The 26,891-nt window shown below is 39.0% G+C and overlaps 1 protein-coding gene across 6 annotated transcripts in view; it reads left to right on the forward strand.

Moving 5' to 3' along the window:
* Positions 1–25,383, forward strand: part of LOC124138990 (synapse-associated protein 1-like) — a 58,764-nt gene extending 33,381 nt beyond the window's left edge. For 2 of the 6 annotated variants that reach the window (XM_046505928.2, XM_046505930.2), the window contains 3 exons: positions 21,226–21,420; positions 23,435–23,494; positions 25,101–25,383. In XM_046505928.2, coding sequence (XP_046361884.2) covers positions 21,226–21,420; positions 23,435–23,494; positions 25,101–25,246 — 401 coding nt within the window. In that variant the 3' untranslated portion in view covers positions 25,247–25,383. Of the gene's footprint in view, positions 1–21,225; positions 21,421–22,077; positions 22,164–23,434; positions 23,495–25,100 lie in introns of all 6 variants that reach the window. The other 4 variants (XR_006861725.2, XM_046505932.2, XM_046505933.2 and 1 more) reach the window with 4 other exon arrangements.
* The last annotated feature ends 1,508 nt before the right edge of the window (positions 25,384–26,891 follow it).

Raw genomic sequence — 26,891 nt, forward strand, 5'->3', positions numbered from 1 at the left:
TGCAAATAAATATATACTGAACTGCAAAAGAAACATCACTTCATGAAAATCACTCATGAAAGTTTCCTATTGAAATATCGATACAAGAATGCTTAATCCACGTATTGGGGTGCCGTTTAACAGAAACTGCACAAGGAAACGCAAGTGAATTTTGATTTTCACAGAAAGCACATTTGAGACTTTGTACCATGGACGTGTGTAAGTTGCGTTTTGGAGACCTGTTATATCCTTAAATCATGTCCCTTTTTGGCCGTTAAAATTAAATTTGGGTACAGACTAATGTCAAAAACAAGATACCTCCAAACAAGCATTGATATTTCAATTGGAAACTTTCATAAATTATTTTTATGAAATGATGTTTCTTTTGTGGTTCAGTATATAACATGATCCAAAAAAATTTCCTTATTTGAATGAAAGTTTAAATTTAGTCATTTCCACTGACTTTGACCATGTTGACATGTGAAATGGTTTTATGTAAGAAATGGAATACTTAAAATGGTTGTTAAGTAGGGCAAGCGTTGTAACTTTCCAGGTCACTGTGATGGTTGTAATGTATTTGTACCACTGTAGGAAGTAACCAACACAAGCAGATTTAAAAAAGATCAATAGATATACTTTTCTTTGGTCAAAATAAGTAGTGTTTCATCTTATTTTATATTTGTTTGTTGAATTAGTTTGTTTGTTTGTTGTTTAATGCCGCACTCAGCAATATTCAAGCAAAATGACAAAGGTCTGTAAACAATCAAGTCTGGACCAGACAATCCAGTGATTGACATCATGAACATCGATACACGCAATTGGGATGTGATGACATGCATCAACCAAGTCAGCGAGCCTGACCACCCAATCCCGTTAGTCGCCTCTTACGACAAGCATAGTCGCCTTTTACGGCAGGCATGGGTTGCTGAAGACCTATTCTAAACCGGATCGGAGGCTTAATTCAACAAACAAAACTGGAAAAATAAAATGAAAATACTGCTCATATCGACCTATGTATAAAGAAATGTATCATGTAAAGATTTTAGAGAGAAGCTGTCATGCAAAATGATAAAATATTTATCCAAGATGAAAGATTGAACCTTCAACAGTAAATGTAATGGTAAATCTATCTGCAAGTATAATATGATGCAGAAACATTGTATACTATTGATTATCGCTTAACAGCCAACTCAAATATAGCATAATCATTACCAAGAAGCCAAATGGCAACATTAGATTTTCACGAAACTAACAAGTCAGACAAAGAAACCACAAAATACTCTCTGCCAAAATGTTTGCAAACACAAGTTTAGCGTAACCTTGTCTGCCCTGTGATGCTAGACAAGGAAGAACTGAAGGGCTTTTATTTAGTTCAATTTTAGCCACCGTAGCTTGCACAGTATTGCCGCATTGGTTGACAGCGCCATTGTACAGAAGCCTTTTAGGGCCATTTGTCTTTTTGGTTTTTTTCTTGAAATTTCAAGATACTAAGTTCAAATTTCAAGATACTAAGGCAAAAGTTATGATCTTGAAATTTCAACTTAGTATGTATCTTGAAATTTTGACTGAGTATCTAGAAATTTCAACTTAGTATCTTGAAATTTCAAGATCATATCTTGAAATTTCAACTTAATATCTTGAAATTTCAACTTAGTATCTTGACATTTCACGAAAAAAATAAAAAATAAAAGCAAATGGCCCTGAAAGGCTTCCGTACCACTGTCCTAATGGTAACACAGTAGCACATAGTGCCACACTTACAATCTCTTCTCAGTAAATGACCCATACTAACCCTTTAACTTCCATTTATTCTCTTTATGCAAAGCTAGAAATATACCAGCTCTGCTTTTTCAAGTGGGTGTATAATTTGACTAATGTGTCTATATGTGCGTGCTTTATTTGAGATTATTTATGCTCTTTCCTGACAGTTGCTTTTAGTCGTAACCAGATTAAGACCTTTGATGATGTTCTTCGAACAAGGAATTGATAGGAAGCATGCTGTTATGGTATTTATAAAAATAACTTTGTGTGGGTATGGATTTGAGATTGGTTTGGGAAAGACGAGATATGTTATATTTGACAATATTGAATTACTGCGTGCCTGAAGTGTGTAATGTGTTTCTTGCAGCGTGATCTAGTTACAGAAAATAGTTTAGAAAATGTCAACTTTTCATGTCAGAAATGCCAACGTTTTGTACAGCTTTGAGATTAGTAGTGGTTATTTGAGAATCCTTGGAAACAGGAGTGGTGGAATTTATTTAGTCACTTGTCTTTATGATGATATACATGGAAAAGAGGATTATTGTAATACCGGACATTCCTATGGACAGCTTAACCATTGAGAACTTTGAGAGGCTTGGGGGAATGTGGGTCTTGTGCTAGTTTCTAATGCAAGTCAGCCCCATGGGGATTCTGAGTTTGGTCCCCACCTATAAATATACTGGTCATAAGAGGCAACCAAGCTGCTTGAAAAAAATTCAAATTTTTGTTGTAGCAGTTGGACTTAATGTTGGTTGGTTGGTTTGTTGTTTTACGCCGCACTCAGCAATATTCCAGCTATATGACAGCGGTCTGTAAATAATCAAGTCTGGACCAGACAATCCAGTGATTGACATCATGAACATCGATCCACGCAATTGGGATCGACGACATGCATCAACCAAGTCAGCGAGCGTGACCACCCAATCCCGTTATTCGCCCCTTACGGCAAGCATTGGTTGCTGGAAACCTGTTCTAACCCGGATCTTCACGGGTCGATCAACTCCTGTAAATGTCCTGCATTGAAAGGGGCTGGTGTTTAAGCCTTGTGGTTAAAGTGTTCACTTGTCACGCCAAAAGCCTGGATAAAACATTGCCGGTGAGCTGCGATAAGTTCACGCCTTTTTTACTTTTTTGGTCCCAATACCCACACGGATGTTCGAAAGACCTCTGTTTTGCAATATAAGATAGCTTATCATGACATCATTTCTGGATAGTCAAACGTGCGCTTGCATCTTGATTAAATTATAAATTGGACAACCTTATTTTTGAGAGGGAAATGTCTTGTGAATTGTTCCCTATAGATATAGCTGGGCTACATAGATAGACGCAATGGCTGAACGATCGTGCCCAAAACAGTGTGCGAGCTCAGCCTATGTTACCGCTTATAGATGAGAACCAAGCCTCGCTTTCACACAGGCTATAAATAGATTCAATGCTAAAATCCCCATAGTGACGTCACAACCCCTGTCACAGGAAGTGAAAAATCCTGGGCTCTACACCTACCTCATATAAACCTTTTATTACAAATCCTATTTGAACATGTAATGTTTTCATATATTTCCCATTTCCACATGTGTCAATTTATCAAAATACTACCAAAATCTAACCCATCCATGCACTGTAGAAGTTGTGAGAACATGTTTATTGAAGTCACGTGACCTCAAAATATTCTCTCACAGGGTAGAAATCATTCACAAAAATATGGGTTCCATCTATTTTGAGGGGGGAGGAGGGGCCAATTCCTATGTTTCCTGCAATCACTGATCACTGAGCTTCCTATATCCAACTTAAAATAGGAGGAGCTAGAACTGTAAACATGTTTTTAATTGGATAAAAGACAGTCCCCAGTTTCCCCCTCGAAGTGACCAAGAAGTCCCACACAGAGTGGCGTGAAACATAAATAAATCTGGCACCTTACTGATAGCATCACATTCTAATGACAGATATGTTACTTTAGGGCAGTTTTACACCGTTTGTTTAAATTTGTGTTGACTGATATGTCATTGAGGGTCTAATTTGTGTGTCAGGGGTCTAAACTGATGGTTTACAGGTTGTGGTGTTTGACATTTGGTTCTTTCTGTCTTAAGCTGTCTGGACATAGTTTGTCAGTGTTATCACACTGAACAGACATTTGCGCTTAAATAAATCAGAACTTAAATCTCAAATATGTATTGGTTTGTTAGTTTTAATTAGGAAAAATAACCCTTCACAGCACCGGAAGTAGTCAAGATTTTAGTCATGTGACCTCTATCAGTAAAATGATTGGCTCAAACCCATCGTCTGCTGTAGCAGTACCGTATTTTCTTGAGTATAGTGTGCACTTTTTTTCGAAAAAACACAGCTGTGTAGAAGGCGGTGCGCATTATACACGAATTATGAGTTTTTTTCCCCATGGAAAGACATTACCGTGAGCACGAAACACCGGAAATACCATGTCAACAAATCCATACTGAAGTACGCAAAATAATCATGTAATTACACTGTCTGGCTATAAAAAGTGTTCTTTGGATATCTGGACTTATGTTTGTAACTTATTTCATTAATTTTATTCAAAATTCCTTATAATATTGTTTTTATTAATTTCGGCGAAATCGTGTGTGAAGCGATCGGAAGATCCCACAACTCACCGTTATTAACAGCAACCACGGTCAGAATACCGCTATTGATGCCTTGAAACGAACTTTAGTTGACAGAGAATGGATACATATATCATAAATGACATACTTTGACTCGTTAAAAGTCATATTTGTTTTTGTTTGACGATTCTATGTCAACATGAAATTCTCGCGATCAAGCGATCACGTGCGTGTGAGCCTTGACAGTGACTGGTCAGACTGGTTCCATGTAAAAAATAAAACCCGGCAATAGCGATCAGCTGCTTCGTTTAGGGTTATTATTATTTTAAATATGTTTGGTAAAGGCTGCATATAATTAAGAAAATAATGGAATATATTTTTCCTGATAAAAAAAATAGTTTCAGATACAATTGTTGCCGATCCTTGCATTAAAAATCCTATAAAGTTATATCATTGGGTGTGTCTTGACCGAATCACCGGTCGATTCCAAGAAAACGTGTGTACAGCTGATTGCTGTTTCCGGCTTAGTTTACGAGAAAATACACAAGGTAATCTTAATCCCTAGATATAAAACAATGCCTAGCAGAACAATAAATACTATTTAAACGGTAAATAAACATATCTGGTGATTTTTTATCTCAAATTTAGAATTTGTACTGACGAAGTTTCTCAGCACCCGTTCGTTTGCCGGACTTCCCTGAAAGGGTACGGTGTAAATTTTTTCAAAACATTGCAGGGAGAAGAATAAACAACTCAGGGCTGTGCCACTCTTGGTTTCTTGGTGGGAGTTGTTCATCATGCATTGCAATAAAACATTGCAGGGAGAAGAATAACAACTCAGGGCTGTGCCACTCTTGGTTTCTTCTCCCTGCAATGTTTTATTGCAATGTACAATGAACAACTCCCACTCGTCATTTATTTCTTAACGAGAAATTACCTGAGATCGTACTGGTGTATCTGCTGCTGGTTAATGATCAAGTATAATGTATGGCAGCTGCGTCAGTGACAGGCACCAATACATCAGGTTTAACAGTCACCTCATTCATCAAGCTTAGGTCACACTGATTAGCGTTTTACCTGAAGGCCAGGGAAATATTCCAGCCAAGGTACAGCATGACAAAGGAATTGCAAAGAATAATGTCATTTCTATGTCTTCATGTGGCCCGATAGCAGTCAAGATATGCATGTATTTGTGCATGTATTTGTCATCAACCACATATCCCATCTCTGTGATGAGAGAAACATTGTTGCATCTCGCAATATTAGGTATGTGCATAGACTTAGTTCAGATCTTCAGATCAATGAATACACAATAGCCTGTTGTCAGTCTGTGTCCTTGAGGTGGATTACAAGATGAAGAATTAAGAAACATGATCTTGTTTCGGGACAAACGTGGTTGACCCGTAGACATTGATTGATTCGTTACCACCAGATGATCAGATGATACGTCAAGAATGCCAAATTAAGTTGTCATAAACGGTTTGTTTGGGGGAATGGATGCCCTAGTTATCTAAAACTCCCAAGTATTCTGTGCAGAGTTCCCTCCCTTAGGCATGCCAGAATCCTATGTCCATGGGTATAAATCCAAGATTCACCCTAATGATTATTAGACCCGTGAAGATCCGGGATAGAACAGGTCTTCAGCAACCCATGCTTGCCGTAAAAGGCGACTATGCTTGTTGTAAAAGGCGACAAATGGGATCGGGTGGTCAGGCTCGCTGACTTGGTTGATGCATGTCATCGATCCCAATTGCCAGGATTGCGTGGATCGATGTTCACGATATAAATCACTGGATTGTCTGGTCCAGACTCCATTATTTACAGACCACTTTCACATAGCTGGAATATTGCTGAGTGCGGCGTTAAACAACAAACAAACAAACAAACAAATAATGATTATTGGTTGTCAGCACTATACCCATGCTCCTAGGTTGCACCAAGTTACAATAGGTCTTCAGCAATCCATAAAAGGCGGCTATGCTTGTCGTTAGTGGCGACTCATGGGATAAGTGTTATTGTTACAACTGTCAAGTTGTTTGGGGAAAACATCAGTTTTTTCTAAAACAAAACCACTCTTTTTCAGCAAGGTTAAATGGCAGAATATAGCATGAGAAAATGAAATGATAAATGATTACGCTATCTATACCACTCAAATGAAGTTAAAGCTCACTCGATTCTTTCCTATTACTACAGTTACTATGGGATGCTTAAGTAATATGAAAGAATCGGGCAGTTGTGTATATTGTGAAGGATGAAGACTCCCCAGGGATCGTGTGATATGAGCAGCTAGAGGTGTCTGTGGTTGACTGCCTGGATATGTTGACCCATGAAGTCGAGTTGGAGGTTTATTTCAAACTTCCAAACTCTTGCAAGAACTTGGAGCTCAGCATTAAGGGGCTAAAACAAGGACTGGTATATGAGCAGGCTAGCACTATGAATCGGCATCAGTCCGAACTAGTAAAAGCAGACACACACACACACACACACACACACACACACACACACACACACACACACACACACACACACAAAACACACACACACACACACACACACACACACACACACACACACACACACACACACATGCATGTATGTCGCTGCATAAGTGCAATAATCTTGGACGCGAGGTTAAACCCAATTTCACCTCACTCACTCACTCACTCACTCACTCACTCACTCACTCACTCACTCAAACCCACCCACCCACTCATGCTTGCCAACCCACCCACTCATGCTTGCCAATGTCCCAGGTTCAGTTCTCAACATGGGTACAATGTGTGTTGCTTCCTGCTGCTATCAGTTATATATATTACAGCTATGAGATGGTGGCCTTAAACAATGTTAAACAGTCAAGCCCGAACCAGACAATACAGTTATTCATATCATGAGCGACGTCCCATGCCGCTGGGATCCAATGACATACTTTCAACCATGCTGCCTGTCCACTGAGCCGTATTGTCACCTCTCACAACAAGCCCAGGTCACTGGGGACCTTATTCTGACCAGTTATCCCCACTGTACACATGTGTGAAGCCATTTCCTGGTATTCTGTCACTCCTTTATATATTTACCATTTGTGACCCATAAATGGCCAACACTTGTGCAGTGAAGTGATTGTGTGCTATGTAAAGGATATGTTTTGTAATGCTGCACTAATGCACTCAGACAATTGATTTTGTTTTTGTAACTTATATTTTTTTCACGTATGTGTTGTCATTTGAATATTTTGATTGAATGTTGGGTTAGCTCTATTGAACAATGAGGTTTTTTCCTATGTCACAGCCTGTCCTGTATAATTTCCTGAGGCATATTGTTTTGCTAATGTTTTATTAAAAAGTGGAACCATTGTAGTGGTATGCTATAAACATCACTTTGGGACCAAGAATTTAATATTCTTAGGGGGGCTTCTTTTCTTTTTTTTTTCTTTTGTCACACACAAAAAAAATTGTCCCGAAAATGCTTGAACAAAATTCTTATGCCTCAAACTGTTGAAAAAAAGGAAATGTCTGCCACAAAAAAAACATTGTTTCAAGGGGTTGGGGTTTTTTTTCATTGTTTTCAATTAAAAAATATGTTTTTTTCAGCAATAGCTGAAAAAAAATATCCAGTCTCCCTGCCAAATCCCAGCCCACCCCCCAGGAATATAAAATGGTTTGTCCCTAACACCAAGCATACAATCAAATTATGACATTATTATGTTGGAGCCAGAAGCAAGTCTAGAATCACCCACTATCGAACCAACTTACTGTGTCGATGAATATACCCCTTCCCTGATTGGAGGAAATCTGAGTTAATTTATGTAGCTGCATACGAAACAGGCCTTTGATAGAGCTAATGTTGTCATTGCATGATACCATTTCATTTCCTGTCGACAGCGACCAAGCAGGTTTTTCAACAGCGGTTCTGCCTGACTTCAGTCCAAACAAGACAACTTGAAACCTCCTGCATTGTTGGCACGGAGCCAGATATGACAATGGCTGTCTGTCCTGACCTGTAACTGATAATCAATGTCCTTCGGAGAGTGTATCTATATTTTGTCCCGGCAATGAAACATATGTTATGCTGTGTGCGGAAAGCAGCTATGGAGTGTTATTTGATAGCCTGGTATACAAGTTTTTAGATGTCAGCTTGCCTGGTCCACTGGTCCTTCTAATGATAACATATGGCCAATTTATATAGTCCTTATGATACCTAAACTACTGGGCAGTCTGGCTAGGACTACAGGACTAGTGCCAGTTTCTAAAACTGGGCCTTGAAATATTTGACCTGCTCGGTTAATTTTAATCCATCACAATGGAGATGTCACATCCACATGCATAAGATTCATTGATTATGAGGGACGCCCACTTGCAGAATGCGATCTTAGTGTTACATGTATTGCAGCATTGAAACTCACGTCTACTAAAATGTCTTTCTGCCTATTAGCTCTGCTATTAATAGTCCAATGTTAACATTAATATGTATTGATAGTATGCCAAGAGACCTGTTTGGGCATAAGTAGGCCCAGCTCATTTTTGCACTGACTGCTTGGGGATCTAAGTTAATTATAGGAGTTCAAGGCTGTGTCGTGAAAAGGCGGTGTTTGTTTGCCCAACTAAAATAAAAAACAGAATGTGGAAGAGTATGATTGCACAGTGATTCCTATCAATTTGACTCTCATGACTCATGACTACATTAAACAAACAATTTTTTTTATCAACCTACCTGCATGGTTTCTGAATGCCTGGTCGGGTATGGGCAACTGACTGTGCCTAAATTTGTAAAGTGGTTCAATCTGATTTTCAATATGACCACCAAGCAGCCATTTTGGACATCCTTACATGGGACATATGCATGTATGTTGGGGTGTGATGTGAAATGGGAAGCAAAATTGTAAGTTGTTGCGGGATCACGAGGGGTACATGTGGTTTTATGAGTCCCGCGTTTTATACCACGAGCCGGAGGCAATTCTGGGTTGTGGTATCAACTCTAACGAGGGACGCATAAAACCCCATGTACCCCTCGTGATCCTGCTAAAACGAATTTATCTTATCAGCATCTTTTAATAGGACATTGAAAAAGGATTAAAACAAATTCAAAACTGATAGAAAACAGATTGGAGGTCAGCTTGTGCTGTCACGTGACTTTTATTGACTCGGTAAAGCGTGCGTTTTTTTGCTTTTGAGCAGGGTATATGGGATTCATTCTGCCTCACAGAAATCCACGTGCAGTTTGCATGTCTTGCTCGTGGCAGGGGAAAAGGCATTTCCTGCTATTAAAGAAATTTATTTCTCTCCAATGCGGGATACATAGAGTTTTATCAAGATCACATGGACCAATCAGATCACATCATTCTGACATGGAGGTATGATAATCATGTTATTTTAATATGGGAATATTTAGGATTAAGTATCTGAATTAGCATTGTCTCACAACATGCTCTGTTTGGTGGTGTAGCCTAGTACCGGTAGTTGAAGCGTTCATTCATCACACGGAAATCCCAGGTTCAATTCCCAACATATGTACAATGTGTGAAGTCCATTTATGTTGTCCTCGGCAGTGATATTGCTGGAATATTACTAAAAAGCTAAGTAAAGCCTCCCTCACACATGCTCAAACTGGTGGAACAAAATTTGTTCAGACACAAGTGCGGATGCAGCTTCATTTTGAGAGCGTTTCATTTAACACACCCCAAAAGCTCCAAAACCTTTAAATATTTCTTGTTGAAACTTTCTATCTAGATCAGTCTAGTGGGGAACCGCTGCCTTTTTCTTGATTTGGGAATTTTAGTCTTTTTATTTTGTTTTGTTTTCATGATTTTTCATGATGAAAACAAGTTGTTTTCCACCTCCAGAGCAGAACTCCAAAACCGTGAAATATTTCTTGTTGAAACTTGCTATATTGATGAGTCTAGTGGGAAATTGGTGCCTTTTGATGATTTAGGATGTTTATTATTTATATTTTTTTTATGTTTTCATGACAAGTTGAACGCCGTCATATAGCTGGAATATTGCTGAGTGTGGCGTAAAACAAAAAACAATCAAACGAAACAAAAACAAGTTGAACTTTACTGAAAATGAAGGTAGTGCTCATTTCTGGAGCAGAACTCAAAGCCGTTGAATATTTCTTGATGAAACTTGATATACAGATCAGTCTATTGATGAACTGGGGCCTTTTGATGTTTTTCGTAGCCAAACTCCATTTCCGAATTGCACCTGACCCAAGGGATATGTCCTGATGACTCTTGTCAATTAACTTATAGTAGGTCCCAAAGATTTGAAATTGACTCTCAATGCCAAGTTCACCAGCTAAGGTGCCAATTGTCTGTGCAGAAATGTTTCTCAAAGGTTAAATAGCTGGTTCATTGTTTAATCAATATGTGCCATGCACAGTTTGTTTCCAGGCTATAACAACCTTTTTCTACAAGAAATCAAGTTAATATGTTAAATGGAGTCTGACTTTGATCCCAATGGGTTTGAGGGTGATGTGTAGTGTTACGACAGGGTATGAAACTCCCAAAAAATTCAGCCAGACCACAGGACTGGCTAGCTGAAATACTTGCCAGCCCTGACCAAAACCTGCCTGCCCACTATAATCATATGTTTCTCAGGATAATTTAATTAAAAATATGAAAACTGATTGCTTGTAGCATGAGCGCATCGCTAAATGTTAGGTTGTCTAAAAGCTAACGGGGTTTCTTTTTGGTTACATTTTATCATTCATCTTTACATGTGAATTAATGCTTATCATCGAGAAATATTTAGAATATTTTCACCTATGAAATATAACCCGACCGTCGTGCAGGGGGATTTGATAATCTGACAGCCCGAGTTGAAATCAACCCGTCTCGGACGGTCGGGCTGGTTACAACAATCACTGCTTTTCAAGGTTATAGTCTGTGGCTGTGAGTCAACAAGCGGGACTATAGTGGTATACTTGAACCACTGCAAATAGCTGTCAGTGACACTGGCAACACAAAGACATGTGTGTGCAATACGAACTTGATAAACAGTTCTCAATTTGAATTAAAGCTATAACACGTGACTGGGTAATTTATTGATTATGGTAATTCTATATGTTGTTTACGAGGGCTTGTAAGTCTTGATATTGATGCTAGGAAATCAATTTGAAATGTGTGACTGATTTTCATTGTCATTATTGAAATGATGCATTAGTTTTTGTGGGGGGCAGGACATGTACTCGTGTTTAATAGTGTTTACCTATTTTGCTTGTAGTTAAGATGTGCACAGTTTAAATGACTTTATCATGATTTGCAGTGTTCAGCAGTGCAAAGGCTGTGCACATTTCTTTGGCCTAATGGGTAGTGGGGTAGCCTAGTGGTTAAAGCGTTCGCTCAGGTTCGATTCCCCACAAGGGCACAATGTGTGAAGCCTATTTCTGGTGTCCCCTACCAGGATATTGCTGAAATATTGCTAAACAGACAATGTGAAACTATTCTCACTCTTTGGTCTAAAAAGTCAAACCAATTTGGATTGCCTGACCGACCTTAATTTAAGATGCTTTCCATGAGTTTTATTCAGAGGTACAATTGGTGACAAATATAGACACATTGAAAATCAAGACCAAATGCTGCTAACAATATGGTAGTTCTCCTTCATAGCAGGACAATGTGTACCTACCTACCCTATTTTAAAATTCAGTTTAATCAGTGATTTGGCAGATTTGGTGTTGTTGATTGCTCATGCTATCAACTACTTGTTTGCCAAGCCTCTGCATTATTCACAAACTGTGATAAAGCTGGAATAAAGCCGACTGGTATAAAACATTCATGCCTTCAACCTTTGGCCTTTACTTTGTGGATTTTCCTACTGTGGCCCCATTAGTCCGTATCACTGTGATGCATCTCAAGTGTCCCTGGGCAGTTTGTTAGACCTTGTTTACCTGACATTGCATATTTACCTCTCATGACAGCAATGGCAGAATAGTGGGTGTATGAGGTACAGATTGCTAGACCTCGTTCACCTGACATTGCATATTAAACTCTCATGACAGCAATGGCAGAATAGTGGGTGTATGAGGTACAGATTGCTAGACCTCGTTCACCTGACATTGCACATATGTTATCTTCCACGACAGCAACAGTGGAGTAGTGGGCATGTCCTCCACCACGTGCACTCTCAGCTTGGCTCAAGTATCTGAAGCCCCAGTATATTCATGCCTGGCAAGACTCTGCCCATCTCCTGAGCAATGTCACATGGTGCAAGTTTAATGCCAGCATTGTCGTAAACTCCAGGTTCAGCTGCAGGAGTGATGGGAGCCCTCGACACAGCTTATACAGTGCTACACCGAGCATCTTCCCGAGGCAAGAGAGCTGACTTTAAAAGTCCAGTTTCAACCCTTGCCAACTAGGCTGGTATTAAGGAGTTACATTTTGGCAGGACTAACGATCACAATCGCGCAACAAAATCAAAATCCGGTTCATAAATTGTTATGCAGATTTCGGTCTAACCTGGATGGTCCTAGACCTTGACCTGCGCTATGACTGAGGATTATATGTATTTAGGAAAACAAAACAAGTCATTAAAAAAGTATATAAAAGCAAGTCAGCATTAGGAAAATTATTTGTTTTAATTAAGAGGAGAGAAATGTATTGTGTCATAAAAGATTTCGAAGACTATATTTCCCGGCAACCTGGGCTGGTCATTTGAGGTCACCGTCATAGGCTGCCTTTATAGGGCTGGAATATTGCTGTGTGTAACGTTTTAACAACAAACAAATAAACATCTTACAAAGCTTTGTTGTACAGGTACACAGTCTGACTTCTGTCAAAACAATTATAGGTTGGAAATGTTTCTGGGGATATTGTCAACTCTTTTGCAGTAAGATTTGCAGCGTGCATTCTCATAGATATACATTATTAACATTATATATCACATGTATTGTGATATGGGAAGTGCTTCTTAAGAAAATGTCACCCACCTGGAGGTAAAATTTGGAGGCATAAAAAATTCGAAAAACTTGCCCCATGCAGACATTTATCTACATTATTATTATTATTATTATTATTATTATTATTATTATTATTATTATTGAGGTTTTAATGCTTAGTTTAATTTTTTTGCATTGAGTGCAATCTCAAAATACAATGTTGAAAATTTCAACTTGAAATACATCTGAATTTAAGAAAAAATGAACTATTTGGCCTGGCTATGGCCTGGCAATGGTAGACGAGCAAATAGCAGACAACACATTGTCATATCAATCAGTGTTAAACCAGCTCTGTGGCAAGAGGGCTGAATTAGAGATGCATCACCATTCACAGTGTGAGATATATAACGTATAATGGCTGGGTTTATTGTTGTCACACACCACCGATTTCACAACAGATGTCCGTGTGTTTGCATCTGACAACACATCCACAGTGACTACCTCCCAGAGACACAACAACCTTTGTTGTGGAATTAAAAATACTCTGCGAAATATGCAAAAATGTGACACTGACGAGGATGTCATCACGGATGCATCACTGGCCTTGTTATTGCTACAAGGACTACTTGTTTACTTGTGGTTGAGGGCACTGGGTGGTTAGGCTCTGACTGATTGTGTGTCACCTGATGGAATATTTGCTGGGGCCGACTTGTTTACCTGTTCCAGACTTTATTAGTTACAGGCCCCCTGATAATGTTTTAATATATCGGCAGATTGACTCCTGAGAGCTCTCTCGGGAAAATTGCTTGGGCTTCGGTCCTGCCCCGCACTGAAGCACATGTTGCACATGTGGTGTCTCCTTGGGCAAGTGGCTTTATTCAAAATATGCCTGTGTGAATGGGTAGGATAGATGGTACTGTGACTGTGAACCTTCTAGTGCCCTAATGGCAGTTTAGGTTGTATACTCCCCAGGGAGCTGAGAAAGAAATAAAAGTGCACACTGATCCGTTGACAGGGGTAGTAATGGTGTTAGCCTTTGAACATGCTTCAACAGATAGATTGTTTATAATTATTATTATTTTTTATATTGCTGGGCTTGGTTCCACAAAGCCATCATAGCGCTACATTTGTCATAACTCTCATAGTTTATCATACACTTAGGGGGGGCACGGGTTGCCCAGTCGTCTAAGGCGCCGCAATTCGCTGTGCAGAGTTGCGTCCCTTGGGCACGCCAGAAACCTATGATTGTGGGTTCGAATCCCGTTTCGCCCCGATTATGTTTCCAGGTTTGTCAGCACCATACCCGTGCTCGTGGGTTTCACCGAAGTGGTAAACGCCTGAGACCTGCATCACTTCGGGCTTTCCTCCCACATTGGGCTGACATGCCGCGATATAACTGTAATACTGTTAAAAGCGGCGTCAAACCCAACTCACTCACTCACTCATAGACTTACGACAGTCAGGGACTGCTTCGTTGAGTGGGGCCCTGATTCAGGCGTAAAACAACAAACAAAACTTGTTTACAACTGCACTTGTTTACATTTTGGTCAGAAGTAGATAAATGGATTGTTTGATAGGCATTACTTAGAAGTTGACGGATGACAAAGTAGACACAATTTATGGATAACAATTTCTTTAATTACTGAAAAGGCGACGTTTCGGTATAGATGCAGTCTTCCTTGACAACGGCATAAGGATCCATAACGATACGTCACCTTTACAGTGTCTACTTTAGGCTTAAAAAATAAAAGAATTGGTTCTCAAGCAATGGTTTTTGAATATATAGTGCGGGCAGGCGGTTCAAACTTGTATGTAACGGTAACCAATAAACAGTTGTGTACTCGATAACCAATTGTGTACAATCAACCTGATGTGGGGCCTCCCTACTTAAATGCATTCCTTGATGAGTAAAGTACTGGAATACAGTATTTGACTACCTTGGACTTGGAATATTTAAGGATTGTTTTGTTTTTTGTTAAAAAATGTAAATAAAAACAAAACTTGTGGCGAACTTTATGATGATGCGGGCCGTACCTGAGAACCAAGACTATTATTTTTTTTAGCCTTAGATATATGGATGCAGAAAAATTCCCCTTTTCACCAAAACGTAATAATTTTCAAATGAAAAATGTTCACTTGTTTTTAGGGTTGAAAATTAATTTCGTTTGATTCAATGCTGCATTAGTTGAAAGAATAGTGAAATAAAATAGGTCTTTAGGAAATTCCCCAGTATTGGGGAGGTGTTGCTTAGTTTTGCTGAAAGCTTGTCAGGAAATGAGAACTCATCAATGTCATGTGTGCTAACCCAAATAATTAGTCGATGACTATTCCACTGTGTGTAAGCTCTTCAAGTCTTGCTGATATGTTAGACCTGTTCACAGTAGAAGCATACAGTGATGACTTTCAGAAATGAAGCCGACATTAAAAGCGTTGAGCATTCACTTGTTACAAAGCTTACTTGACAATTTAAGTATCAAAACCTCATACCGGCATGGACGACTACCATTAAAAATTCGGCTTCGGCTGGCAATATGACGGATGTTACCAACTCAAGGCCTTTCGGAAATTGGAAATGAACCAGATTTGTTGAAGTGGGACCCAATATTTTGACAATAAAACCCTGCCAACTCAAGACTCTCGAGTGTGATTTTCCTCGCACAGATACAGCTTAAGTCAGCTTACACCAGCGACCTTCTACCCTGCATTCATTAACTTACATTCAGTCTGAGTTTTCCTTATTTATCAAGTGGCCTTGACCCAAGGTGACAGCTGTATCTGGTTTCGGTTGACATTATGAAATATGTTTCGCTGTAGGATATGTCCCACTCCCGGTTTAATGGCTGCCTGACATTGTTCAAACTGAACATGTGCAACATAATTTTAGATTTTGGACTCATTTCTTTCACAGCAAATTCGGAACGTAATACGTTGAGTGTCGTTAGGTTAGCTCCAGTAATTGCCTCTCAGAATAAAATGTTGTAAATATTTATGTTATCAGGAGGGGTAAATGGTAGCATGTTTCTTGTGGTAGAATATACATATATGAGGCCTGATGGCTGGTTATTATATGCAAGTATTAAGGTGCATTTTGTTTTATTTCACAAAAATTAATTTGACATAATGATAAGAGAATCTGTTAGACGAAAAGGTTCTTCAATTTGCTCTCTCTTCAGGAATGGTTTCGTATGTTGATGTTTGTTGTGGTTAGTTGGGTTTTTTAACACATACATACCTCTACCACACATGCACACTTACACACAAATGCACTTACACACGCGCACTCACACACACACACACACACACACACACACACACACACACACACAAACACAAACACAAACACACAAACACAAACACACAGATGATCAACACCTGCTGCTCACACAAATGACCACTGTCAGCATGCTTGTGAACAATATTTACTGTTATATTACGATCCTGATAATCACGCAGCCTCACCCCACCGAACATATGTGAAATGACATGTCTAGAAGTAGGGCAGCAGTATGTTACCCAGGATCTATACTTGGAAATAATCAATGTCGGTATTGTCACTCAGTCACGAGATTTCACTGAAATCAATGTAGAGACGGTCTGGGTTTTTACTGTACAGATGATGAAATTTACTAGCATCTGTTTTCTAACATAATTTGAAATTCGATATAGATATAACATTCAGTTGTGTCATTATGATCTCTATGGTTCTCACATACAATATATTTTCATTTGTTTTCATCATGTTTATTTTGTTTCCAAATAGTTTTCCTTGATAGATTTGTTTATTGTTTGGTAATGTAATGGCTATAACACAGCATTGTTTGTAGTTACGTTCAGACAAATGAGTCATTTTATGATTCTCGTTAGAACTTGTACATTTTAACCATGTCAGTCCAGACCCTGTATGTCCGGAATCCTGGTGTTCTGGACAGTTATTATAGGAAACGCTTCTTACGATTCTTTGATTCATTTGCTGGCAAAATGGTGATCAGAACAATTTCACTTTACCGTCAGTCAGTAATATTTGTCAGCTGGCTAACACAAGAAATAAATGATGATAAATTTACAAAACATTTCCAAAATGACTTTTAAGAGAGTTTTACCGCAAACTATTGCGTCCAACAGGCATAACAGTTGAGAACCTCCGTGAAGATCCGGGTTGGAATTGGTCTTCAGCAACCCATGCTTGTCATTAGTAGTGACAAACAGGATCTGGTAGTCAAACTCGCTGACTTGGTTGATGCATGTCATATCCCAATTGTGTCAATCACTGGATTGTGAAACCTATGATCGTGAGTTTGAATCCCTGATTCTGTTTCTCGGTTTGTCAGCACCATACCCGTGCTTGTGGATTTCACCAAAGTGGTAAACATCTGAGAACTGCATCTCTTCAGGCTTTCCTCCCACATCAAGCTGACACGCCGTGATATAACTGGTACATGCTGTTCAAAGAGGCTTTAAAAACAAGTCACTCACTCACTTAATCACCATCACAGTAGCACAATGGTCAGTGTATTTGCTTGTCATTCAGCAGGCCTGGGTTTGATTCCCACATTTTTACAGTATGAGGAGGTATTTATAAATATGCCTGCAATGACTAATAGACACACAAAAACTATATTCCTGTGACTAATTTCAACCCTTGGATTATAAGGAGGCAAACCTGTCATGAAATTATGGATTTTTTATCTTTTAGGCATCATTCACAAACATAGATTCATTAATATGGTAACAAGTTATGGCCTGGGCTTTTATCAAGTAATTACCCATATGAGCTAACAAGTTCCTCCTAATCTTGATTTCTGAAAAGAATTATTTCAAGAATATCAAGCTTTTCTGTGTCCCATCTTCTATGAATATTTATATCTATTTTTAGTAATCTGTAGACCGAAATTTGTGGGTACTTATCAAGCAGTCATGCAGTCATTCTGCCTTTAAAGAAGTTGCAAAAAGCTAATGATAGCATGCATAATGAATGCTGGGTAATTGTCCAACGTTAAGCTTGTAACAAGATCTGTCTATATTATGCAGCCCAGTCGAGCCACTCGTCTAGACAGTGCAGACAGAAAATCAAAATAAACTGATGAAATACATCAAGGTGCAAGATAGCTGACATTGCTGGCTGGCAACTCGATTGTGTCTGTCCTGGCTCTGTCTGTGAGATTTAACGTGGGATAATTAACCTAATTGCTGGTGTAAAAAATTGGAGTCACGAGGCATGGTGTAAATGCAGTCTTTAAACAGCTTGCATATTTTTCCTGGTTTGGGGATTGGAGCCCATGCAGTCATTTGCATTTCTTTGAAAACTTTTACTGTCGTTTCAGATTATGCAAGTTCCATTTTGGCTTGGGTTAGCCTTTCGGAAAATGAAATTTTTTCTTATGTTATGTATATGCTTTAGTTAAGGCATGTCGTCATCAGGAGTGAGTGAGAATGGTTTTACGCCACTTTTACTAAAAGTTTTAGCGATATTCCAGTAATCTTTGGGCTGCAACGAATACACTATGAGGCGAATACAATTCGTATCATGAATATAGGGTAACGAATACGAATATTAATTCACGAATATCATAACATGTCAGCAGTTGACGTATTGTTTATGTTCAGTGGAACAATAACAACATATATTATTTGACATGGTTTGTTAATTATTAATATATTATACATTGATATATTGCACTTATCCAGGTTCTAGTATCTGCCTATATGCGACAATGACCAGTGACCAAAATACAGTCAAATTAATTATTATAAGAGTGTTGTCTTTTGAAGACATCTATGCATATGATATGTTCTTATGAATATTATTATTGGGTACAGGGTATGTAAATGCACATGATTGCATATTTGATTCTAGTGGCCACGAATAACGAATTCAATTCATGAATGGGTCTGATTCAATTCACCGAATACACAAGTGAATTGTAACAGCCCTAAGTAATATCACAGCGGAGGACGCCACAAATGGGCTTCACACATTGGAGTCATTAGGAAGCTTGTGTGGGTAGTGATGATGGTATAAGTATGTGATGTAAGACATAAATTTGCTGGTCAATAATCAATATATTTTTATCCTTCTGGCGGGGGATATAGTCATCATCTGATCCATCTATCCATCCATATTTCGTTTCCGGAGCATTACTTGAAAACCGTGATAGATTTTTCATCCAAACTTGGTACATGTATTTACCAAGGGCTGAAGTGGTGCCCTTGCTATTGTGGGGCCGGGGGATTTGTCATGTTCTGATGACTCTTGGTATGTGTTGTGGGGACTATGTATTAATGCCAGTTTTAGGGATAATTGTTATTCATTGGTGTCCCACAAGTACTACTTTATGGCTGTCAGTTTGATATTGACCCTCCCTGTGTGTTACATGTGTTCAAGGCTTAATGCATTTCCCCGGATTAGACTTCACATTAGGTGACATTAAATTGAGGTTCTTTCATATGGCTTATCACTTCTTTGATGCTAATGTGTCTAGCAGACCTGATCTTTTACTTTTATGTTTATTAGACATTATTAGTTAGATAATGATATAAATTTGTTGTATGAAAATATATTATCTTGCAAGACAACTATATAACCAACATTAATTATTAACAATCAATCTCACTAAATCTATCTCTACACAAAGATCTGAGACAGGTCATGTCAGAATGACCTTTCATGTACTTTGACTGACCAATGGACAGGAAGTTGATATTAGCCAATCAGAAAGCAGCTTTCTCAAACTTTATGGCACTAGTTTTAAATTTGGCACTTTCATTCCCGACTAAGCTCTGAAATTAACAAAGTTGACAAAGATCTTTATTGAAAATTTGAAAACTGAACAAAGGAAAATTCAGGTTGGTTGGTTGGTTTTTTGTTTAAAGCCGCACTCAGCAATATTCCAGCTATATGCCGGCGGTCTGTAAATAATCAAGTCTGGACCAGACAATCCAGTGATCGATATCATGAGCATCGATCCACGCAATTGGGATCGATGACATGCTTCAACCAAGTCAGCGAGCCTGACCAACCGATCCCGTTAGTCGCCTTTTACGACAAGCATAGTCACCTTTTACGGCAAGCATGGGTTGCTGAAGACCTATTCTACCCCGGAATCTTCACGGGTCGGAAAATCTAATAGATTGCTGAGGTTGCATGGCAGTACTTCCCACAGGCTATGAAAGTTCCTTTAGTTCAGATGTTAACCCATTGAAGCAAGCGATAGATGATGATTTTGACCGTCCGTCGTACAGCCTCTAGCTGTTGTTCAGAATGCCTTGTGCAAACATTTCCATGGTTGCATAATTAGAAAACACATTCGGACTATCACTTTCACGAGCGAATGGTCGAATGAAAGGTCATTCTGGCGTGACCTGTAATGGTATGTCCACAGATCTATGTGTAGCAGTAACAAGCTCTAAGATCTGATTTCAATTGGATTAATTTAAAAGGAAACGATCATATGTGTTCATTTTGTCATTAAAATGGACATAAATTCAACATCTCTTAATATATTATCATCTCTTATATAAGCTCTCAATGCTACTGTCGAACCAGTTCGACAGAGTGTGTCACTAGCTGTGTTGCTACTGTCAAATTTATACTCAGTTATAATTAAGATATCGGAGATCTGATTATTGAAATAGATTTGCACAAATTTAACGATTTAAAAAGGTTGCTAACATGCAACGTAAACCACCTTCAATAACGGAATTCAGGCAAGATCACGAAAATTTACAAATCTTGGTCTTAACCTTGGAATGATTGAAAACATCAGGAATGTGTTACATAGTAATGTGTATTTTTCTTTCAGGAATAAGTGTGCAAAATATTTCTTCAATTGGCCCTTGTAAAATGAAGCACTGACTGTTTGAAATCACCCACCCTCTTTAGAGCGCCTTATGCTAAACTTAATCCAGCAGGCAGGGCTAAGAAGTGTGAAAACAATTCAGCAGGCTAAAGGTTAAAGTGAAATAGTTTGGATCAGAGAAAACCAAGGGTTTATGATCAACTGTCTGTGCTGTAACTATGAGAATATCTCTCCTCTTCCAGACTCGAGTTCCCCGAAGACAGTTCCTGCGGAGGCTGCTGATAAGGTGGAGGACCTCCCCCCAGAGAGCCCCCCAGCTGACAATGAGTTTGTCAGTGATGCTTTCAATGCTGATGAGTTGAGTGAGGAGGACATCAGGAAGGAGATGAAACAGCTCGGGGTCGGGGAGGACAAGAAGGAGGCCGACTCTAAAGAAGGTAGGTCGAGACTTCAAGTTGTGTCATGTCAGATATCTTTTGTCTGATGATGGTAGGCAGTGATCTGCTCAATTGTGGCACATCAGATATCTTGTGTCTGTTCTAGAAGTATGTCAAGATCTGTTGGATTGTGTCACGCCAGATATCTTTTGTATGACGATGGTAGGCAGTGATCTGCTCAATTGTGGCACATCAGATATCTTGTGTCTGTTCTAAAAGTATGTCAAGATCTGTTGGATTGTGTCATGTCAGATATCTTTTGCCTGACGATGGTAGGTAGAGACCAGCTAGATGCAGTTTGGGTCAATGTCCATCTTATCCAGTATTCACAGATTCAGAAGGGGGGTTTGCACACCTTTTCAAAGCATGTTCAATACTTAAATGTATAACAACACTGTGACTAACTCATTTAGTGTTATTTTTTCCACATCATTACATGATTACTGAACATGAATTGCCAAATCAAAAATGCACCCATCCCTTTTACAAAAAGCTGCATCCCCGCTTGACTAGTCAAAAGAGCAAGATTTGCCCCGGGATTATAAAGGAATCCACTCACACCATAGTACTCAAGACAGTGCCAATGGTGGAGGGAGGTGTGTTAATAAACGCTGAGCTGAGTTGCATGCTTAGGTGGTTCTGGGTGTCATGCTTCAGACCATCATGATGATGATGATGATGATGTGGATAGTGAGGAGTGGGAGAAGGAGCTGATGGAGGAGCTGATGGAAATGAAGCAGTAGGTAAGACAAGCAGGGACATCCATCCACTCACACCTGGGACCTTCCCAACATGCTGGTGCTCATCCTGCTTGTGTCACTTTCAGTTGGGAGAACCAATAGTTCCGCTCGTAGTCTCACTGCTTGTTAACTAAAACAGTAGGCATTTAAGTGCTTCAGGTAATATTCATGCAATATCTTGTCTTGTTAACTAAAACAGTAGGCATTTAAGTGCTTCAGGTAATATCCATGCAATATCTTGTCTTGTTAACTAAAACAGTAGGGTTTTAAGTGCTTCAGGTAATATTCATGCAATATCTTGGCTTGTTCACTAAAACAGTAGTGTAACTAGTATCTGTGTAACCAGTATCTGTGTAACCAGTATCTGTGTAACCAGTATCTGTGTAACCAGTATACATGTATATGTAACAGTATCTGTGTAACCGGTATCTCTGTAACCAGTATCTGTGTAACCAGTATCTGTGTAACCAGTATCTCTGTAACCAGTATCTCTGTAACCAGTATGTATGTAACCAGTATCTGTGTAACCAGTATCTGTGTAACCAGTATCTGTGTAACCAGTATCTCTGTAACCAGTATGTATGTAACCAGTATCTGTGTAACCAGTATCTGTGTAACCAGTATTGTGTAACCAGTATCTCTGTAACCAGTATGTGTGTAACCAGTATCTGTGTAACCAGTATCTGTGTAACCAGTATCTCTGTAACCAGTATGTATGTAACCAGTATCTGTGTAACCAGTATCTGTGTAACCAGTATCTGTGTAACCAGTATCTCTGTAACCAGTATGTATGTAACCAGTATCTGTGTAACCAGTATCTGTGTAACCAGTATCTGTGTAACCAGTTTCTGTGCGTACTTCAAGGTCATCATTCCAGCAATGTCTCAGTAGAAGTAGACCTCCACGAATGATAGGTAGGATGTAGTGGCTCCCAACTGAACCTGACACAGAGGTGGTGTTAGACAATTGCGCAGCTCATCAGCTGCTTTGGTGGCTGGGATAGTCTTGATTTCCACAGTTTCTTTTTTTTTATGGTCAAACATTTGGGCACTATCATTTACCTGGTTGTCTGGTGGTTCTATCCCTCTTGCTTCTAACACTGCTACTCTCACCAAGTAACCAACAAGATGGTTCTGGGGGACGTCATCAGTAGGGAAGAAGTTGAGGAACACATCCTTGATGATAGGTTTCCTTTCAGCAAGAGTCTCCTGTATGCTGAAGGATTTTTGTTGTGATGTTTTGTTATTGTTTTGTTCATTTTTGTATATTTTCAGTTGGTTTTGCTCAGTATCTTCACCTAACTCAGGTGCCCCCTGACATGACTGCCGAGAAAGGTGCATGCTTTTTTATGTCCTATCTTCAACCTTTATGGTCCTACAGTGGTCTCGGTAAAACCACAATGTATTAATTATTAGAATTTCATTCAAATTTGTCAAAAATGTGAAGTGTAAGGGATTTTCAGTATCGGGTAAGATGCACTGTGTTTATTTATTTATTTATTTATTTATTTATTTATTCTAGTTAGTTAGTTTTTTTAAGGGTTTTTTAAATCATTTTATTTTTTTAATTAATTTTTTTAATTTATTTTTTTAATTTATTCTTTAAATTTATTTATTTATTTATTTATTTATTTATTTATTTATTTATTTATTTATGTGTCGCATGAGTACAGAGGTGTATTTCTTAAAGTAAAGAACACAAGAGCAGTTGTCTTCATCTGTGGCACTGGGGTATTATAAAATGATACTACTGGTACACATGATTGGTGTCTTGTAGTGAGATGGATGGGGATGAAAATCTGATGATTAATTTGTCATGACCTTATCACCATACAGTGGACTGTAATCTTGAGCTTGTGCTTTCTCACCCTATACTCATACTCCCTTACATTATCTTTATGCCACACCAACCCCCTATCCTTTTGTGGGATATGGAGCTTATATCTAAACTAGGAGGTGTCTGAGTTGGTGGCTTCGAGTCCACTGTTAATCCTTGCTTTAATCCTTGCTTTAATCCTTTACGTGTTATATGTGAGTAGAAGCTGATTGCCAAATAAGGAAACATTTTAATTTGAATCTATGCTGAACATCAATATATTGCATAGTCGTGTTCAAGTTTTGTCATTTTTAAAAAAATATATTTTTAGGTGAATGGAATTATTTGTTGGAAAGGTTTTGTGGCTTTTATATGTTTTTTGCTGTGTATGCGTTTCCTACACATGAACCAAGTGTGCAGCACTTACCTTTGCCTACACTGTTGCGTCCCCATCATCATTCTAAATAGTAGATACAAACTACTACTTGTATATGCTTTTAATATATGTGATGCAAAGTGTTGGATTTTTTTTGTGTGCCTAACAGTGCTTTAGTATTTGGTTGGATGTCGTTTTGTAGGTCTGCAATATCTGGGGAAATTATGACAAGTGCTTCACTAGTTGGTAGATCAGAAATATTTGTGCAAGGGTATGCAAGGACCTAATCAAGTTGACTCTTTGACATTACCTCCATGAACCCCATGATGACTCACATTCTCTCACTTGCAGTGGGGGAAGGAACTCCTAGGCCAAGAGATGGTCTTGGAGTGATCTAACAGAGAGTCTTGGTACTACTCCCCTTTTATCTCTCTCCCTCCCTCTGCTCTCCCTGATCTCCTGGAGTGAGTGAGATGTTGGACAGATGACAGTCTTGATTCTACCCCCCCCCCCCCTCTCTCTGTTTTCTAAGCAAGGAGATACCCCAGTAGGAGGATCTCCAGAAGATCTCCTGGAGTGAGTGAGATGGTGGACATATAACAGTCTAGATTCTAACCCCCCTCTCTCTCTCTGTTTTCTAGGTGAGGAGATGCTCCAGTAGGAGGATCTCCAGAAGATCTCCTGGAGTGAGTGAGATGGTGGACAGATAACAGTCTTCATTCTAACCCCTCTCTCTCTCTGTTTTCCAGGCGAGGAGATACCCCAGTGGGAGAAGGAGCTCCAACAGGAACTCCAGGAGTATGAGATGGTAAATGAGGGGGCTGATCTAGAGGATGACGACCTGGAAAAGGAGATTCTGAAGCAGATAGAGCAGGAGGCCAACTCTCTAACATAGAACCTGTACATACATGGGACGTGGGATCAAGTGTTGAATAACGGTGTAATGGTTTTATGTCACCCCATGAGCATTCTCTGTATTGTTCAATGTTAATCTTGGTTCTTTTAAGAAGCTATACATTTTCTTCTTTACTGCTGATTATCAAAAGGGATTGTTGGCTTGTTAGGGAGCATTCATTTTCTTGGAATGGGGAGGATTGGAAATTTAATTTTTAGAAAATCTATTTTTTACCCCTGTTATATCCAATAAACTATTTATTCACTGAGCACCATCAAAGAATCTATTCATTTTCACTATTTACACACAAAAATTACATTTTCTACAAAACAAACTATTCATTTAAGTAAATATTCATTTAAAAAATCTTTCCCCCCTCCCCCTAGAAATCAAATGTGTGCTCCCTGATTGAAATTTACAACGGTACATTCCATACCAGACTCTTGCTTTCATCAGCTTTGATCATATTTGGCTTGAACAAACCTGTTTTTTATGTTAATTGGTATCCATCACAGTGTTCGATATTACTCATGAAAGTCATGAGGTCCTCGTCATAATCCTAATGATGTATGTTGATACTATAGGAGCAAACCTCAAGGACTTCAGGACACATCAATTTCGAACACTCCATCAATTGTGTTGTGATCGTACCCACCAAAAATGATTTTATTCTGTGACTGCTTGTTAGAAAATTGTTTTTGCATTGAGAAAAATGTTTGATATTGGTTCAGCATATTGATTTATGCAGAGAATATTGAATTGTTTGAAATGACAGATGCGAGAAACTGAAGCATGGGCATCGTCAATTCTTCACAGGTTTGTGTCCTGTATATTCCTCCATCACCCACGAGGGGGCACATGATTCGCTGTGAAGAGTTGCATCCCTTGGGTAGGCCAGAAACCTATGATTGTGGGTTCGAATCCTGGTTCGCCCCGATTATGTTTCTAGGTTTGTCAGCACCATACCCGTGCTCGTGGGTTTCGCCGAAGTGGTAAACGTCTGAGACCTGCATCACTTCGGGCTTTCTTCCCACATTAAGCTGACACGCCGCGATATAACCGGAATACTGTTAAAAGCGGCGTTAAACCCAACTCATCACTCACTCATCACCCGTGAATGCGTATGGCTGCTTTGTCAATGTCAATGCGAGTGTAATATGTGCCTGGAGGTGTCTGGTCTACACACTGCTTCAGTATCAGGCAGTGTTGGTGTGCACAAAGTTCATGCAAGGAATAGGTGTCATGTGACTTCCGTGACTCATACATGACATCATCTCAATAGCTGACGATTAATAGACCCACATCACTATGCCAAAAAGAAGCCATACACACAGGTGATGGTGTAAGACAGTGTATACATACCCGTGAAGTATTTACAATGGGGTTGATCAGACTTTGACAAAGTGTCCGTGACTGTCGGTAAAAAGTAATCGTAACTTGCTTCTCATCTGTGTAGACCTCAAAAGTGCTCACATGAGTTATATTATATTCATATCTGTCTGTGATAAAGTAGAAAGTTTTGTGGATGAGGTTGATAACAAATATGTGGGGTTTACAATCGAGGTTTAACTTTCAGAAGAAATAGTGACAATGGAAATATTTTGCATTATGGAAGATGCAACAAGTATGATGAAGACAGTTACGT

The sequence above is a fragment of the Haliotis rufescens genome, unplaced genomic scaffold (assembly GCF_023055435.1).
Source record: "Haliotis rufescens isolate VD_foot unplaced genomic scaffold, xgHalRufe1.0.p SCAF_5, whole genome shotgun sequence".
Lineage (NCBI taxonomy): Eukaryota > Metazoa > Mollusca > Gastropoda > Lepetellida > Haliotidae > Haliotis > Haliotis rufescens.